The sequence below is a fragment of the Lineus longissimus genome, chromosome 15, assembly GCF_910592395.1.
Source record: "Lineus longissimus chromosome 15, tnLinLong1.2, whole genome shotgun sequence".
Classification (NCBI taxonomy): Eukaryota; Metazoa; Nemertea; class Pilidiophora; order Heteronemertea; family Lineidae; genus Lineus; species Lineus longissimus.
The window spans coordinates 11,019,796-11,035,409 of record NC_088322.1 but is presented as its reverse complement, the minus strand read 5'-3'; the positions used below and the strand labels follow the sequence as shown (position 1 = coordinate 11,035,409).

The following is a 15,614-nucleotide window of genomic DNA, read 5'->3' as shown; positions in this document are numbered from 1 at the left end:
TAGCTAGGATATATTCGCTGTTTTGTATATGTGCATGTAAAAAAAGTCTTCAAGTTAAGATCCACGTGTCCATGTGACTGCTAGGCAACCCCAGACTACTTCTGGCCGCTATCGTAGCGGAGCCATACGCGAGAAAGGGTATTTTGCCCACCTGTTGGCGTCATCAAGTTGAAAGAGTATTTCAGTGCGCGGGATAATGATATACAAATGAATAAAACTCATTTTTCTGCTGCTCTGGAGTAAAAGAAAAACCTGAAAATGCATCTCTTTAGGAGACATTATGCGCGACCCGAAAAAAAGCAAAGAGTGATGTAATCAGTTACTCATTTCATCTTTTAAGACACCGAGTACAACAGTCAAAGTGACCAGACACCCTACCATGCTAATGTATTCTATTGCTCGTTCGCGCTCTAGTGCCTGCAGCATGTATCCAAATATGCTCTCTCCAAGTTTCAAGTGCAAATCGACGTATCCACAAAATAGTTGCTGCAAGAAAATCACATCAACATTTAGGGTTATCAAGATATAATGAACACTCTGAAACTTAAGAAATGCCAAGGCAAGAATTCGTCTGTGTTTTCAAAAGTAGCAAATCAAAATCTTCCAGATTTCAGGTATTACACTTATAGATCGATGCCGAGAACTTATATTTGTTTTCAAAATATATGTATCGGGGATTCTGAGGTTGTAGTTTCTGTACTAATTCACTGAAGGATACAACTATAAGGGAATAAACGCCAAAACGAACAAAATGAAAGCGCATTTAGTTCTGGACTTAAAATAACGATTGATGAGATATACGCCGAGCGCAGAATTTTGTCTAGAATACATTCTGTCATTAAATGTAGTGTTTTGTGGCGATATTGGGTTCCCACGTATATGCCTATAAACCGGCGTAATCAGATATGAAAATAGCCAAATTCACCTTCAAGACAAATAGCTTATACTTTCTTTGATAGATACTAACGTAGGGTGATGACCGAATTTGTTATTCGCCTACGTGTTCTAAACATTGGGTACTCGCATGCCTCTCAAGTTGGTGCAATTCGATCTGAAAATAGGCGTATCTACCTTCAAGACATAAAGCCTACTTTCAAAAGAGCATATCATTATTGATAATCGGCTATCATTACATCTTCACAAAACAGTGTACTCACAAGTTCCCCATCTACATAGCCATGTAGCTGTAGCTCGCTGTGAACCTGACTCTCGGGTTTCAAAACTCCGAATATTCGAAAATCTTCTTCTTCTATTCTCATTGGGAGTCGTTTGGGAACTAGAAAGATGATTGAGTACGAATTACAGTAAAAACCTCGCATATGTCGGATTCGTACAAACAGGATTCTCGCAGACAACGGTTACTTTTTCAATATCTGGTACAGCCATCTTGATTTCTATTTCATTTGTTGATTCAAGTGCATCATTGTCGAGCGAGTTCAGCTTCAGGGGACTTCTTGGGGGGGGGGGGGGGGGGGGTACGGAGTCCTCGCCGGAAAATCGGGTAAGTTTGGTCATAATTTGTCGTTTTGCACCCCCCTCCCCTAAAATACGGTAAGGGGGTAAATATTTCTCTATTGTTTGGGGAATCTCTGGTCTGGTCTTGGGGAAGCTTTTTTAGAGTGATCTTACTTTGTCTTTCCACGAGCAACATCCCCCAGTATATCTCCGGGTGTCGTATAACAAGTGCCGGGGAAACAGCGCTCGTGTTTGGTCGAAATCTAACGGTAACCATAACAACAGCCCCGCGTCTAACAGCCCGCGATATGCGTGGTTGAAAAAGGTCACTGTAGTAGTCTGGACATGGTACGTCCACCGATATCCCAACATCTAGCGTGACCTGGCTAGATTCCATTCCCACGGAGGACGCTCGTGATGGTCTCCGGCGAACCCAATTTTCAACACGCTAGAAAATGTAAAAAAATGAAGTACATTAGTATCAGTATCTTCTAGCAAGAGTAAACTACCCTCTTTAATCTTGATTTTAGTAATGATAACCCTGGAGGATCGATTCCCCATTTTGCTGAGAATCAGACAAGCCGTCCAAATTGCCAATCTGGACTGTCCCGGAAAAGGAGAAAAACTTCGGAAATGTAACATGATGGCCACTACATAAACGATATCTTTTTGAATGATACAAAACTTACAGAAATTGATCTCGGAATATACATCGACCCATCTTCTAGATTGTTCTGGGAGCAAGTATCGACTGAAATAAAAATATCGCCATCAGTTGAAAGACAGAACACTTAATACCATTCATTAATATTTTAGACCAAAGAGAAATACGAAGAGCATTAAAAAAACCGTATTACAAGTATCAAAATGTGGCTGAGTTCTACTTGAAGGATGAACTATAGATAAATGTGCGCCGCGCATTACTACCATCATATGCGGCAATCTTTAAGAATGTACCAAGAACCGTTTTTAATAATCAAACCCAAAAAACATCAGCACGTACGGACTCTTCCGAAGTTACCCGCCCCCTTATTCGGCATTGGGGTCTTTATTGCGTCGATATGTATTGTGATACATGCGTAAGAAGGAAACGAGGATACGAATCATGACACCGCCAACCGGCAGTGATTCTCCGTATTTAAACAAATTGAATGTAAGCGACATACCTCTATTTTTGGTTACTACTTCGCTGCAGGCCGCGCCCATCCTAGATCATCCTCTAAATACAAAACAGACTTGAAAGAAATATCCGTACTCTTCCAACATTTAATACAAGATACACATCCTTACTTTGCTCTTTTACAAGTAAGCTGCTAAAATTGTCATAGATTTGTTAGCACAAAAAACCATGGAAACCTTCGCATGTTTATTGGGACTGGCAGACAGGTGTGGTTTTAACGTCTTTGATAGATACTAACGTAGGGTGATGACCGAATGTGTTATTGGCCTACGTGTTCTAAACATTTTGCATTGACCACCTGCTTGAACAGTAACAATGATGATGAAGAAGACCCCAAGCAGGCGACGAAATACTTTGGACAGTATATGCACCGAAGAAAGCGCTTTGGAGCACCGCTTCATAAACAGAGACGCCTACTCAGCGGATACGTTTCATTTTGAGCTTTAGTGGCCTGGGACGCGAGTTACCACCAGCAAGTGACATTTACAGTACGACTCGAGATTTGGGATCGAGAACCGGGATATAGTCCTTTTCATAACAGAACTTCGGGACTGGCATATCCTCATAAGTACATAGTCACCGCGGACACTTCCTAGTGTGCTGTTATACCGCCAGGGGTCGTAGGCTAGACGTCATCTACTTTGTAGTGATAAATTCGATTCAATTTAATTAAACGAACGTTTTTCAATTGCTAATCCACCTGCATCTTTACAATGGACAATGTTATTTCAAATTGTAAATTGGACAATGGCATGGCGATAGGACTAAATCTCTGTCCAAGTCAGAGGCCATCAACACTCCTTGGAAAACTTCTTTGTCACTTTCAACTGATAAAGGTTCGACATTGCCGTTTCGGCACACGTAGCTTACTGATGTGAAAACACCCGTCAATTGATTTCAATCGATGTTGTCATTAGACCATTGCAATTGACTCTCAAGGTTGAAGTCGGAGTGGGAGTCGTAAGTGATGCGCATGCTCTGTAATAGCTTCCATTGTCGTCTAGTATTTTAAGAAAAATAAAACATTTATTCGAAAGCATTGTTTTATAAACATAATTGAGGATACAATATTTCTTGGGGTGTAATTTCACATATATAAATTTTGATTAAAAGCCGTGCTTATAAAATTCCTACGCCGTTCGTTAAAAGTTTTGACTTGTAATTGAATTAAACATTTTCAATTGCAGAATTACGTCCTTAATGTACATTTTCAACATTGCCGTTGTGTATACTAATATATAAATGGTCCTATATAAATACTATGAATACCAAGTTTAGATATATTTGTTTTCATAATGACTGCACTACGGCATTGTGTATTAGTTGATTTCTTAAATACATTGGTCAGCCTATTTACGTTTCCTTCTCTTTTTCATCAGACACGTCGTAGTCAGCAGGTGCCACTTTCCGGGGCATGATGTCAGTGCAAGGGAACATTTGCTTCGACACGATCAGCTGAATGCTTACAATGATACTATACGCAAAACTCAAAATTGGCATCATGGTCGGAAGTGTCATTTTAGTATCAAAATATTGTATTAGAAATCCTATGACAGTACAGCTGGAGAGTATAGTGATACTGCACAAGAAAAACAAAATGGACGATGCTAGATTTCGTTTCGGCTTCTGAGAGTCTGTATTCCTGTTTTTACATTTCTCTTCCACTTTTAGATACAGCCAGAGTAGGAACCATATTGCAAGTGGAGCCAGGAGGAGTAGGGCAGGGATGAATATGACCTCAATCATCCCGACAAAGTATCTTCCTTGTGCGTCGGGGATCCAGCTGTAGCAATAGATGATGACGGCCAGCAGTATAAGTGCTGGGAAAGGACGTACCCATACGGGAATCTTTCGCCAGAACGGCAAGGTGAAGATCTGAAAGAGTAAAAGCTGAATCAATTTCATAGAATGACACTAATACGGAAACGGCGGCTTTTAAGCCCGGAAAGTTTCCACTGATGCGATTGCGAGAACGCACGCGTAACGGCGTTGTTAGTCGGTAAAAGTACGGCGGAAGATGCCCATCTATCTTTAAAGTAGCCAGATGATGCTTAACTTACCTGAGTAACTACAACCATTGTGGAAAAGCCGAAGCAAAACATGGGCCAGATGACATGATCTGGGCCGCCAGTCTGGTAGGCCACCAACGACCCGTGCAAGGTCACCCAGGTCTCCAGGATGAAGCGCCAGTACTTGTTCAGGTGCATCTTCGTAAACACCAAACTTCCTGAAAATAAGGGCGTGATGTGTTATTAGCGAGGCTTTGATGCATGTTTGGGGATGCAGTAAGTGAAGAGATATCCTTACACTTTTCCGCTGAAGGCGTATTCCTTGATCGGCCGTCGGGAGGCATCGCAGCGCGTAGTGTTAATTATCGTCTGCAAAAGGCGAATACACCATGCTGGTCCGTGATGAGGTATTACTGAATATCTTCAGTCGTGCAAAAGGCAGATGTGTTGCTTTATGCATGTGTGTAACGTTAGACTAATAATGTATCTTTGGACTGATTATACATGTATAATGTAACAACTATATTGTGTGTATGATTCGTCATCATTAAGGCAAATCATTATCGGCGATGCACTCAGCAGTTCAGTTTGTTCAGACTGATTACCTTAGTTATAGTTGTGATCCACATATAGGGCATCAGTGAAAAATTGAGGTGAGTTATGCAGGTTTTAATTTGGCAAAGCGCCACAGAGATTTTATAACATTTACAAGTATCTGTCCTTGATATTCAACCCCAAAATAAGGAAGTTCAAATTGTATCGTTCTATTCATACGTACTTGTTCGCCTGCAGCGATGCGAGGCGATATTTCATAAGCGAGACATACTGCGCCAGATATCACCAGGGTTTGATATTGGTTATGAACACGGGCACAATGCACTATGTGTGTGATCAATGATGTGACCTATATGAACGCTATCCTTTAGATAACATATGTGTACATGTATATGTGAACTCAGAAAATCGCGATATGCTGCTGCAATTCTTCTACGTTGACCGTCACTTGGGGGACAAATCACATGTGTAAAAGGGTGCATGAGGTGCATTTTTTTCTTTGCGCCAATACAAACACTCCCATTCTGACCACAGTTCCATTAGGTACAAAGACTAATGCAAGTATCAATTCGTTTCTTGTACCCCCCCCCCCCCCCCCCCTCCTCAAGGGTAGTTAAGCTATCACCACTAATCTTTGCCGATGCTTGAGTAGTATTTATTTTTCCTTTAGTGAAAATTTGGCGAAGCTGGAAAGAATAAGGATGCTAATGTGTCGATGTCTTGTCGAACATACAGCCTTACCCAGTAAAATTAGTTCGGTTACTTTATATGACGGTGATAACTGATATATTGTTGATGGTGATGTCTTGACGAAAGAAAAAGTAGCATTGGTGAAAAAAGGGTGATGCTTGAGCCTTAAGATGTCGTTATAGGGTGATAAGGTGTCGTACCCTTGAGGGGGGGGGGGGGGGGGGACAAGACACGAATTGATACTTGCATAAGAGGCATGAGCTTAAAATACGTTTCTCTTTTTCTGGTATTTCAATATTTACCTTGAACTAGAATCATGTAGGTGTGCGCAAAACCTAGGACGTGTCCCCAAGTATTTTCCATGGGATGGTACCAGAACGTATAAATGGCTCCCCAGCTGAATGCATAGCCGTGGTACTTGCGGACAAGGTACATCGGACCGTAAGTCAACCGGACCTTAGTTGCGCAACCAGTGTCGTATTGGGAGGGCCAGCCGAAGGCATAGCCTCTGTCGCGATATTCTATTATGAATATGTAGATGATGAGCATTATAACTGAGCCTGGAGAGAAAGAGTGAATTTGTGTAAGCGTAAAAAAATATCACTTTTTATAGGACTACTGCCCACAAGATCTGAAAAAACGTCGTTTTAACGAATTGAAACTTTTCTTTCAGTATTTGATAACAGAATAATTTCGCGAATCAAACATCATATTAATTGCATGACGAACCTTTCCAAGCCCTACGCTTGTTGACATGCGTCGTGCACGTTATTACAATACGTCACCGTAGGTAGCGTGGTCAATCTTGAAAAATCTGATTATCACCGTGTTCAATAAAGACTGTGGATGAATCAACTCAAAGATCGGTGTGTTGGCACTCATTTTGCTTACCTTGTGGCTAAGAATTCATCATAAACTTCGACCAATATCAAATATTCTTTTATCTTATAACGTACATTTGGCCGAAATTACATATCTTAAAACTTACATTGAGAACTACTGATAGCGACATCAGCAGCCAGTGCATCGTATGTCGTGTGAGTTTGTAGGAGGTGAAGGAGGTGAAAGCCAATGTTGATGGCAATACCCATCCAGTTATACCACTCAAGGTTTGTACTAAATCGCGGTCCAGTAGCCGAGGGCAAGTTCTGAAAGAAATAAAGTTTTAGGGATTTGTTTATGGGAGGATGCTCACCATGTATAACATGTAGCTTCACATTGTTCTGAATATCAGGGAATTCCGATAGCTAAATCGGTGGAGCATTGGACCGGCAAACTAAAGCTCTGCGGTTCAAATCCAAGAAAGGGAAATTGACTTTTCGACGCATGTTTTCATTAGAAGTACAAAGCAATCTACTCTCGTGGCCAAAACGACATTTAATCTCTATCTTGCTGACTTTCAAAAAGTATTATTGTGTTCAGTCGTCTCTTACATTGTTCTAATCGAGAAAACACCTTTCATAAGTTACATGACAGTCAAACATTATTTTTTTTGTAATCCAGCAGGGATAAGAGATAAACGCCGTTTCGGCTAAGGCACAACCTGGTGAAAAGCCAAGGAAGAAGTCAAAACGTTATTGCTATGGAACGGCTTACACTACAAAGAAAGTATCAAATATGTATGTGATAAACAATGTAACAACAACAAAAAAACCTTCGAGAATGCATGTAAATAGTTACCTTGAAATACTGAGCCAAATATAACGCAGTCCAAGCAAAGAGCTGGTGGGCAACGTACGACATCCACACGAACAGATGGGTGTAGATGTTCTGGTCTTCAGGCTTGAGTCGCCAGTAGTACCACCTTCCGGAAGCCCCGACACCATCCCTGTCGAGAGGAAAGGATTCTGGTATTAGCATAGGAAGATTTGATTAAGGTTATGTTGTCCATGCTGTTTGTGTAACAGGGACATAATTATATTGGTATTTGAAACATATCATTATCAGGATGCGAATGGGTGGTGGCCCATCGAAACACCGAAGTTGAATGAAGTCCCTCAACTCAAGATTAGCCAAGTGTTTACAAAAATTGCCGAGAACCAGAAAAACAAAATGTTTGACTGACCTGCCCCTGACTCCCGGTTCCGGGGTAATTGGTTCTTTGAGGAAGCGCTGCTGTGACGTCTCACTTTCATTGTGGGCATACCCGGATGGTGCATACCAGCCTTTTGCATTGCCGATCCCCCAGATGGCGCCCGCTAGCCCAAGGAAAAACAACAAGTTGCCTATCCATGCCCAGAAATCTTGTCGTTTGTGGAGGGGTAACGCCTGCAAAAAAGGTGCAAAATCATTTTCTAATCATACATACTTTGTCATCTGCTTCAAAAGAGCAATTACCATACCATTTCCGTCTTATCGGCACAGGTCGCAGCACTGAAAGCGTCTGATTGGCCTACCTAGACAGGAAGTAGAAGAGCTTATCCTGATTGATGAGGGAAGTGGAGTATGTCCTTTGGTGCGACTCAATTTTGGAGATAAGGTTATAAAAAAGTATCTGAATCGCTCACTGCCCTCAAAATGTGTCAAGATTTTTAAAAAAACACGGATACTGTTACCAAGGCTTTCCAGACATTCGAAGAGCTATATCATCACCTCGAACGATTCTTGCGGCAGATTTCGTTCGAAGACCTGTCGGAGGGGTATACAATCTCTGGCGAAGGAGAAAGGGTCCCCATTTTCAATTGAATTAACCATATGACCATTGGCACTTTTCCTTTTGATGGGCAGTTCAACCAACTCACCGGCATGTCTTCTGACGGTAAGGGAGGTGGATCCCCGTCTAGCTCCTTGCCTGATGTCTCAACTGCGGGCAGGCCTATGCTCTCTTTTTCTGCAATAGGAATTAAATAATAGGTCTCATTTGATCGAGGAATAACAGCTACCATGATGTAAAAGGTGAGCCCGGTTACATGCCTTGCTTCCGTACTATGGCACTCTTAGAAAAAAAAACGACAATTGCAGTTTTGGCTTTCCGATGATATTCTCATGTATCATATAACTTGTGCTGTTTTGGCTTGATTTTCTGAGATTCGGCTCTCCTGGACCTGATTGTTCAAAACAAGTCTTGCATTGTCACTGAAGCTGGCGCTAGCTTAACTTACAGACGGTAAATCTTAAGGGCTTAACTGAAGGGTAAAATGCAAAGTTAAGTTTTAAACGCCAGCGTTAGTGAATGAATTTGTTTTGAACTGGCAGACCCTCAGCCCGCTCGCTGGAGAGCATTGTTAGCTTATGACACCAAGTTAACATATTGTTTTATGAACGTCAACATGCTCTTATAATCTACAGTACATATTCTAAGGCCCTGTGGGCAAGCGAAAAACATGACTATAGGCCTACTAGCCTACTTTTGGTTGCGAGCTGCACAAAATCGTGTTTGCCAAAGATATTCATGCACTGGTAATTTCATTGGACACGCGCAATGTACAACTAGAAATTCCCTCTCAAGCAGAAGTATTTTTGCGGGTCAATGCAAAGTCAAGGAAGGCAGTGAGGCTTGGACTAAGACTACGAGGCAAGAAAACAAGTACAGCCCATTACAAAGGATGAAACGTCCCGAGTTTAGAATGCACTTACCATCAAGAGAGAATTTCCTTTATGTGGGTACTTGTACATACTAATAGACTTATATAATCATGACCTAGTATTATATCATAGATATCAAAACTCAGCCCGATTGGGTTATTAAGTGGGTCACTCCTCCGTGTTACATAAAAGTAAGATTTATAGTCAGGTCAATTTATTTTCAGCCCATTACAAAGGATGAAACGTCCCGAGTTTAGAATGCACTTACCATCAAGGGAGAATTTCCTTTATGTGGGTACTTGTACATGTAATAGACTTATATAATCATGACCTAGTATTATATCATAGATATCACTCCTCCGTGTTACATAAAAGTAAGATTTATAGTTAGGTCAATTTATGAAAAACAACAGCTTAACCGACAACAAATTGTAACAAATTTTTTTTCAACGGATTTCGGTGCTGTTGGTTGTCAAGAACAATATCCAAAAAGTTTAGTTTAGTTTCACTCCTCCGTGTTACATAAAAGTAAGATTTATAGTCAGGTCAATTTATTTTCAGCCCATTACAAAGGATGAAACGTCCCGAGTTTAGAATGCACTTACCATCAAGGGAGAATTTCCTTTATGTGGGTACTTGTACATGTAATAGACTTATATAATCATGACCTAGTATTATATCATAGATATCACTCCTCCGTGTTACATAAAAGTAAGATTTATAGTTAGGTCAATTTATGAAAAACAACAGCTTAACCGACAACAAATTGTAACAAATTTTTTTTCAACGGATTTCGGTGCTGTTGGTTGTCAAGAACAATATCCAAAAAGTTTAGTTTAGTTTCACTCCTCCGTGTTACATAAAAGTAAGATTTATAGTCAGGTCAATTTATTTTCAGCCCATTACAAAGGATGAAACGTCCCGAGTTTAGAATGCACTTACCATCAAGGGAGAATTTCCTTTATGTGGGTACTTGTACATGTAATAGACTTATATAATCATGACCTAGTATTATATCATAGATATCACTCCTCCGTGTTACATAAAAGTAAGATTTATAGTTAGGTCAATTTATGAAAAACAACAGCTTAACCGACAACAAATTGTAACAAATTTTTTTTCAACGGATTTCGGTGCTGTTGGTTGTCAAGAACAATATCCAAAAAGTTTAGTTTAGTTTCACTCCTCCGTGTTACATAAAAGTAAGATTTATAGTCAGGTCAATTTATTTTCAGCCCATTACAAAGGATGAAACGTCCCGAGTTTAGAATGCACTTACCATCAAGGGAGAATTTCCTTTATGTGGGTACTTGTACATGTAATAGACTTATATAATCATGACCTAGTATTATATCATAGATATCACTCCTCCGTGTTACATAAAAGTAAGATTTATAGTTAGGTCAATTTATGAAAAACAACAGCTTAACCGACAACAAATTGTAACAAATTTTTTTTCAACGGATTTCGGTGCTGTTGGTTGTCAAGAACAATATCCAAAAAGTTTAGTGGAGTTTGAGGCCCGGAAAGTGTTTTTTTTCTAGATGGCGTCCAAGATGGCCGCCATCACCTCAAAATCGCTATATCTCTCTTATTATTCATGCTAGAGTCTTGGCTTTGGTGTCTATACCTAGGTTTTAGGGGTCAAGGATCACATTGAGACTATCAGAAGTAACATCAGATGATTGGTTCAGTGAGAAATCCAAAATGCATCAACATAATATTCGGATCTCCCTTGTTTTTCATGCTAAAGTCATGATTTTGGTGTCTATTCATAGGTTTTAGAGGTTGAGAAAGCCAATTGAACTATCAGGAATAAGATAATGTGATTATTTCACATAGAAGTTTGAAAATGGCCATGCATTTATGTCCAGCTAAACACCTTGGTCGGAGTCATCCAAACCCTTACAATTAGAAAACTGCCACATTTGCTCTCATCCATTTTTAAATTCCGCGCCTACCAGCTTTGAATATCTAAGGGTGATGTAACAAGCTACATCCTGGTAAGTATTTTTCCTCTGTGCTGCCATCTAGTCCTTTGCTTAAAACAAAGACATTCCAATTTATATTGATCATGCTAATCATCAAAATTAACTTCTCAACTATTATTGCAGACAATAGTGATTTTCTGCATTACTTTAGGAAAATTATTTATTTAGACGAATTCTTTGTTCTCGTGCAATATCGGGCTACAAAGAATATTCGCAATCGATGTTTATGATGATGCGGAAACTGGTGTGTAAAAGAAGCGAAAATGAGTGTCACAGTTAGGCCTACTCATTATTCTTTCCTTATATAAAAGGCAAAAAAACTGTGGTCAAAACATTTGCCTCCTTTTTTCAGCAGCCTGTTTGATCTCTGGTAAAACAGAGTCTTTCTTCAGCAGCCTGTTTGATCTCTGGTAAAACAGAGTCTTTCTTCAGCAGCCTGTTTGATCTCTGGTAAAACAGAGTCTTTCTTCAGCAGCCTGTTTGATCTCCGGTAAATCAGCGTCTTTCTTCAGCAGCCTGTTTGACCTCTGGTAAAACAGAGTCTTTCTTGGGCAGCCTGTTTGATCTCTGGTAAAACAGAGTCTTTCTTCAGCAGCCTGTTTCATCTCTGGTAAATCAGAGTCTTTCTTCAGCAGCCTGTTTGACCTCTGGTAAAACAGAGTCTTTCTTGGGCAGCCTGTTTGATCTCTGGTAAAACAGAGTCTTTCTTCAGCAGCCTGTTTGACCTCTGGTAAATCAGAGTCTTTCTTCAGCAGCCTGTTTGATCTCTGGTAAAACAGAGTCTTTCTTCAGCAGCCTGTTTGATCTCTGGTAAATCAGAGTCTTTCTTCAGCAGCCTGTTTGACCTCTGGTAAAACAGAGTCTTTCTTCAGCAGCCTGTTTGATCTCTGGTAAATCAGAGTCTTTCTTCAGCAGCCTGTTTGATCTCTGGTAAATCAGAGTCTTTCTCCAGCAGCCTGTTTGATCTCTGGTAAATCAGAGTCTTTCTTCAGCAGCCTGTTTGATCTCTGTTAAATCAGAGTCTTTCTTGGGCAGCCTGTTTGATCTCTGGTAAATCGGAGTCTTTCTTCAGTAGCCTGTTTGATCTCTGGTAAATCAGAGTCTTTCTTCAGTAGCCTGTTTGATCTCTGGCCGGACAATCACGAAAAACCCCAAATATTATACATTTCTTCCGGAATAATTCTTACAGAGACCATTCTCCTATGAAAGACAGTTTCTTACGCTACACAAAAATCAACTTTTGAGATATGTTGAATTTTGCACAACTCAGCGAAAAACGCACCAACTGGCACTGGACGGCATTTCAACACGGGGCCGACGCACATCCCAAGTTCAGTGTACACATACGTCGGCAACAACAGTATAAATGCGTAGTTTCTTGTCAGCCGCCTATTGAGTAGCGCTCTAGGTTTCAGAAACTCCCAAAAAACATGTCTTTGCCAAAACAACTGCTGAATCAACACTGACATACTGTAAGGACCGAGAAATCAATGATTTTAGGAACTACGGTGTGGGGGGGGAGCATGAATAAAAAAAACAACTTCCTAATGCGACCTATAACCCAGGCCGTGTTGGTAATAGGCCGAGTTGGCCCGTAATCGTGTAAGTCGTTACGCACCCGAAAAACACACGTCATTCATCACTGGAAATGAGCGACATTGTGAAATAGTTCCCTCAGTTCCTAATAGATGGCAGCGCTATGTGTTGACGTCATGCCCGCGCTGTTGTTTCGGGGGCGGTATCATCGCGGCAACGTTACACGCGCCTTCAACACTGAAACCACGCTATTGCAGAACCGAGCGAACGTGTATGTATTTGGAAGTGTTGTCAATATAATTCCATTTGCTAGGGTGGTATTTGCATTGATTCCGGCTTTGTCTTTATAGCATAAAATTGTCCTTTTCGGTGAGCAGTTCACCACTGTGGAGACGGCCCCCACCAAGCGATCTCGCCATCTAGCTGCGGCCTGTACTAACAACGCTGTTGACCTGGAGTCGAGGTTTCTAGTGTTGAATGTACAGGTTCTGAACACTTCTAAGGTAAATGGGGTCAAGGTTTTAAGCTTTTGTCACATGATTTAGCTAGAAAATGGTGGCGGCAAGCAAACTTGATGAAAAAAGGCAAAAAAACTTCGGATTTTCATGGATTTTTAGTATAAAAAAACTCGTTCCCAGTGGGAATAACGTCATTCTGAGTGAGTAATTTTGTCTCTTTTTTATAGAAAAAGTGCACAAAGGTTTTATATCGTTCGTAGTAGCTAATTTGATACATAAATCCTGGAGTTTTTCAACTTTGAAAATTGATCTGGGGATGCTAATGACTTTGCTCTGATTTCGAGAAGAGAGGTGATTTTCGACCTTAGGTCAGCCCACTATACACAGTAATTTCCTTGGTTGTATGCAGCTCGGTGGTCCTGCCAAACTGTTAAAAGTGCACAAAACTCACAAACGATTTCAACAAAATAAGTTGTATCAAATATTGGCTATGCAATTTAAGGCTCCATACGATCTGGATCTTTAAAAAAAAGTGGTTGTGGACGCAATTTGGTACTATTTTTGTAATGCTGTAATGAAATTTCCGTTACCAATCGGCTCCATATTCTCCTTACTGTATTCAGCCAATGGGAAGCAATGTCGCTCATTTCCAGTGATGTTTCGCTCATTCGTTAATTTGCTAATATCGTGCAGAATACAATAGGGACGGACAATTTTTCCAGGGGACATTTTAAACTTCTACACTGGCCTGGTTGACACGTCTCTCTTTATTTTACATCATCGCAAAATTGTGCACGAGCAACATACGATTGCCTTGATGATCCATCATAAGTTAAGATATTCAAGTCACATGATGACTGATGATTTCCAGGACTCCCAGATGACAAATTAATCAGTTTAAACAGAGAATTTCCCATAATAAATGAAAGATTTTTCTAAAACGTCCACCCGAGTCAATCATCCCACTCTTGATGACAAAACAGCCAGCAAGATCATGCGAGGAAAGGTGACAAGCCCGAGACCCTGGCAACGATCCTTAAAACCACCCCAAGTCCCAGGAGGCGAAACGACTAGTTTTTGGGTAGAGTGACTCTCAGACACTCTCTTGATTTAGCTTGATTACATTACATCACGGCAGCGGCCACCTTCAGCGCCACCACGTGGGGCCTAATGGTATTAGGCTAAGTTTTGGGGTGAAAAGACTGGGGGCGAAAACGTCAGGGAGCGAAACGACCGGATACCCATAACATAGAAAATCCGCTGCAGACCAGATTCCGCAGAATCCGCAGAATCCGCTAAATCGCCATGGCCCTGTAACGTGACGAGACGCGACGTTTTCGTGAACGTTGTTCCCAATCAAGTGCATGGATCTATAGTCTAGGCCTACCTTCCTGCGAAACCTACCAAATCAATAGGCCTATGAAAATAACTTCACGAACCGTCCATACATTGTGCCGTTTCGAGTAGGCCTACTTAGACACGCCAGGAACCATAATGATATATAAGTAAGCTATAAATACTTTACCAATGACAGCTTTATGGTGGAAGCATGGCTATTGATCGATCCAAGAGCATTTACCTTCAGAAAAAGCCGGATTTAAATACGCCTGGTACAAACAAGAGAATTCTTTGTCCTCATCCATCACCCACGCCGAGGAAACAGCACCAGAAACGTGTTATGTATCCATAATTGATATATCAATCGGTAGATTTTAAATGCTCTAGATATTTAATGATATAAAATTGCTTACCTCGCATGGTTGCTGGCACCTTAATTCGATCACCGATCGAGATCTGGCTCAAATCGAGGTCTGATGTAAATAGCACGTGTTGGTTTGTTGTCATTCCACAGTGGCGCCTTCTGCAATCGTGGCGCAAATCTACCGATTGTGGATGACTGTTTAAGACTCAAGATTCAATACAGTAAAGTCCTCTGTCAATTTCGTTCGTTGCAATCTGCAGACACTTAACGGTAAACCAATGATCAGCGACAAAAATAAAATGCGCTGACCGTCCAGGGTAAGAGCATTCAGCGCGAACAGCAAGCCGATGAGCCCACGATGTCATAACGTTGCGCCATGCATGGCGTCGTAGCGTCGAGGCGTCTGTTCACACGCTGTTGGCGAAGTCACAAAAAGTGCTTTGTTTATTAAAAGCGTCCCGCACACGAGCGATTAAAATCGCTGCGACCTGAATTCGAACACCTTTAGAAAAA

General features: G+C 40.9%; 2 protein-coding genes across 3 annotated transcripts in view; both read right to left on the bottom strand.

Moving 5' to 3' along the window:
* The window catches only part of LOC135499426 (uncharacterized), a 28,410-nt gene extending 25,749 nt beyond the window's left edge, over positions 1-2,661 (bottom strand). Inside the window, exons 1-6 of the mRNA XM_064790169.1 lie at positions 2,622-2,661; positions 2,145-2,206; positions 1,630-1,903; positions 1,158-1,276; positions 379-486; positions 152-234 (exon numbers count right to left, since the gene is read on the bottom strand). Of these exons, the coding sequence (XP_064646239.1) occupies positions 152-234; positions 379-486; positions 1,158-1,276; positions 1,630-1,903; positions 2,145-2,206; positions 2,622-2,661 (686 nt within the window). The remainder of the gene's footprint in view (positions 1-151; positions 235-378; positions 487-1,157; positions 1,277-1,629; positions 1,904-2,144; positions 2,207-2,621) is intronic.
* Positions 2,662-3,641: 980 nt separating this feature from the next.
* On the bottom strand, positions 3,642-15,240 carry LOC135499822 (uncharacterized). 2 transcript variants are annotated; one of them, XM_064790785.1, is made up of 8 exons: positions 15,151-15,240; positions 8,631-8,719; positions 7,955-8,157; positions 7,570-7,717; positions 6,878-7,037; positions 6,192-6,449; positions 4,696-4,862; positions 3,642-4,510 (listed from the first exon to the last, which is right to left on the bottom strand). In XM_064790785.1, the coding sequence occupies exons 1-8, from the start codon at positions 15,155-15,157 to the stop codon at positions 3,989-3,991; spliced, it is 1,554 nt and encodes a 517-aa protein (XP_064646855.1). In that variant the 5' UTR covers positions 15,158-15,240; the 3' UTR covers positions 3,642-3,988. The 2 variants fall into 2 exon arrangements, with proteins under 2 accessions (XP_064646855.1, XP_064646854.1); XM_064790784.1 differs by lacking the exon at positions 15,151-15,240 and adding an exon at positions 14,979-15,108.
* Positions 15,241-15,614: the final 374 nt, after the last annotated feature.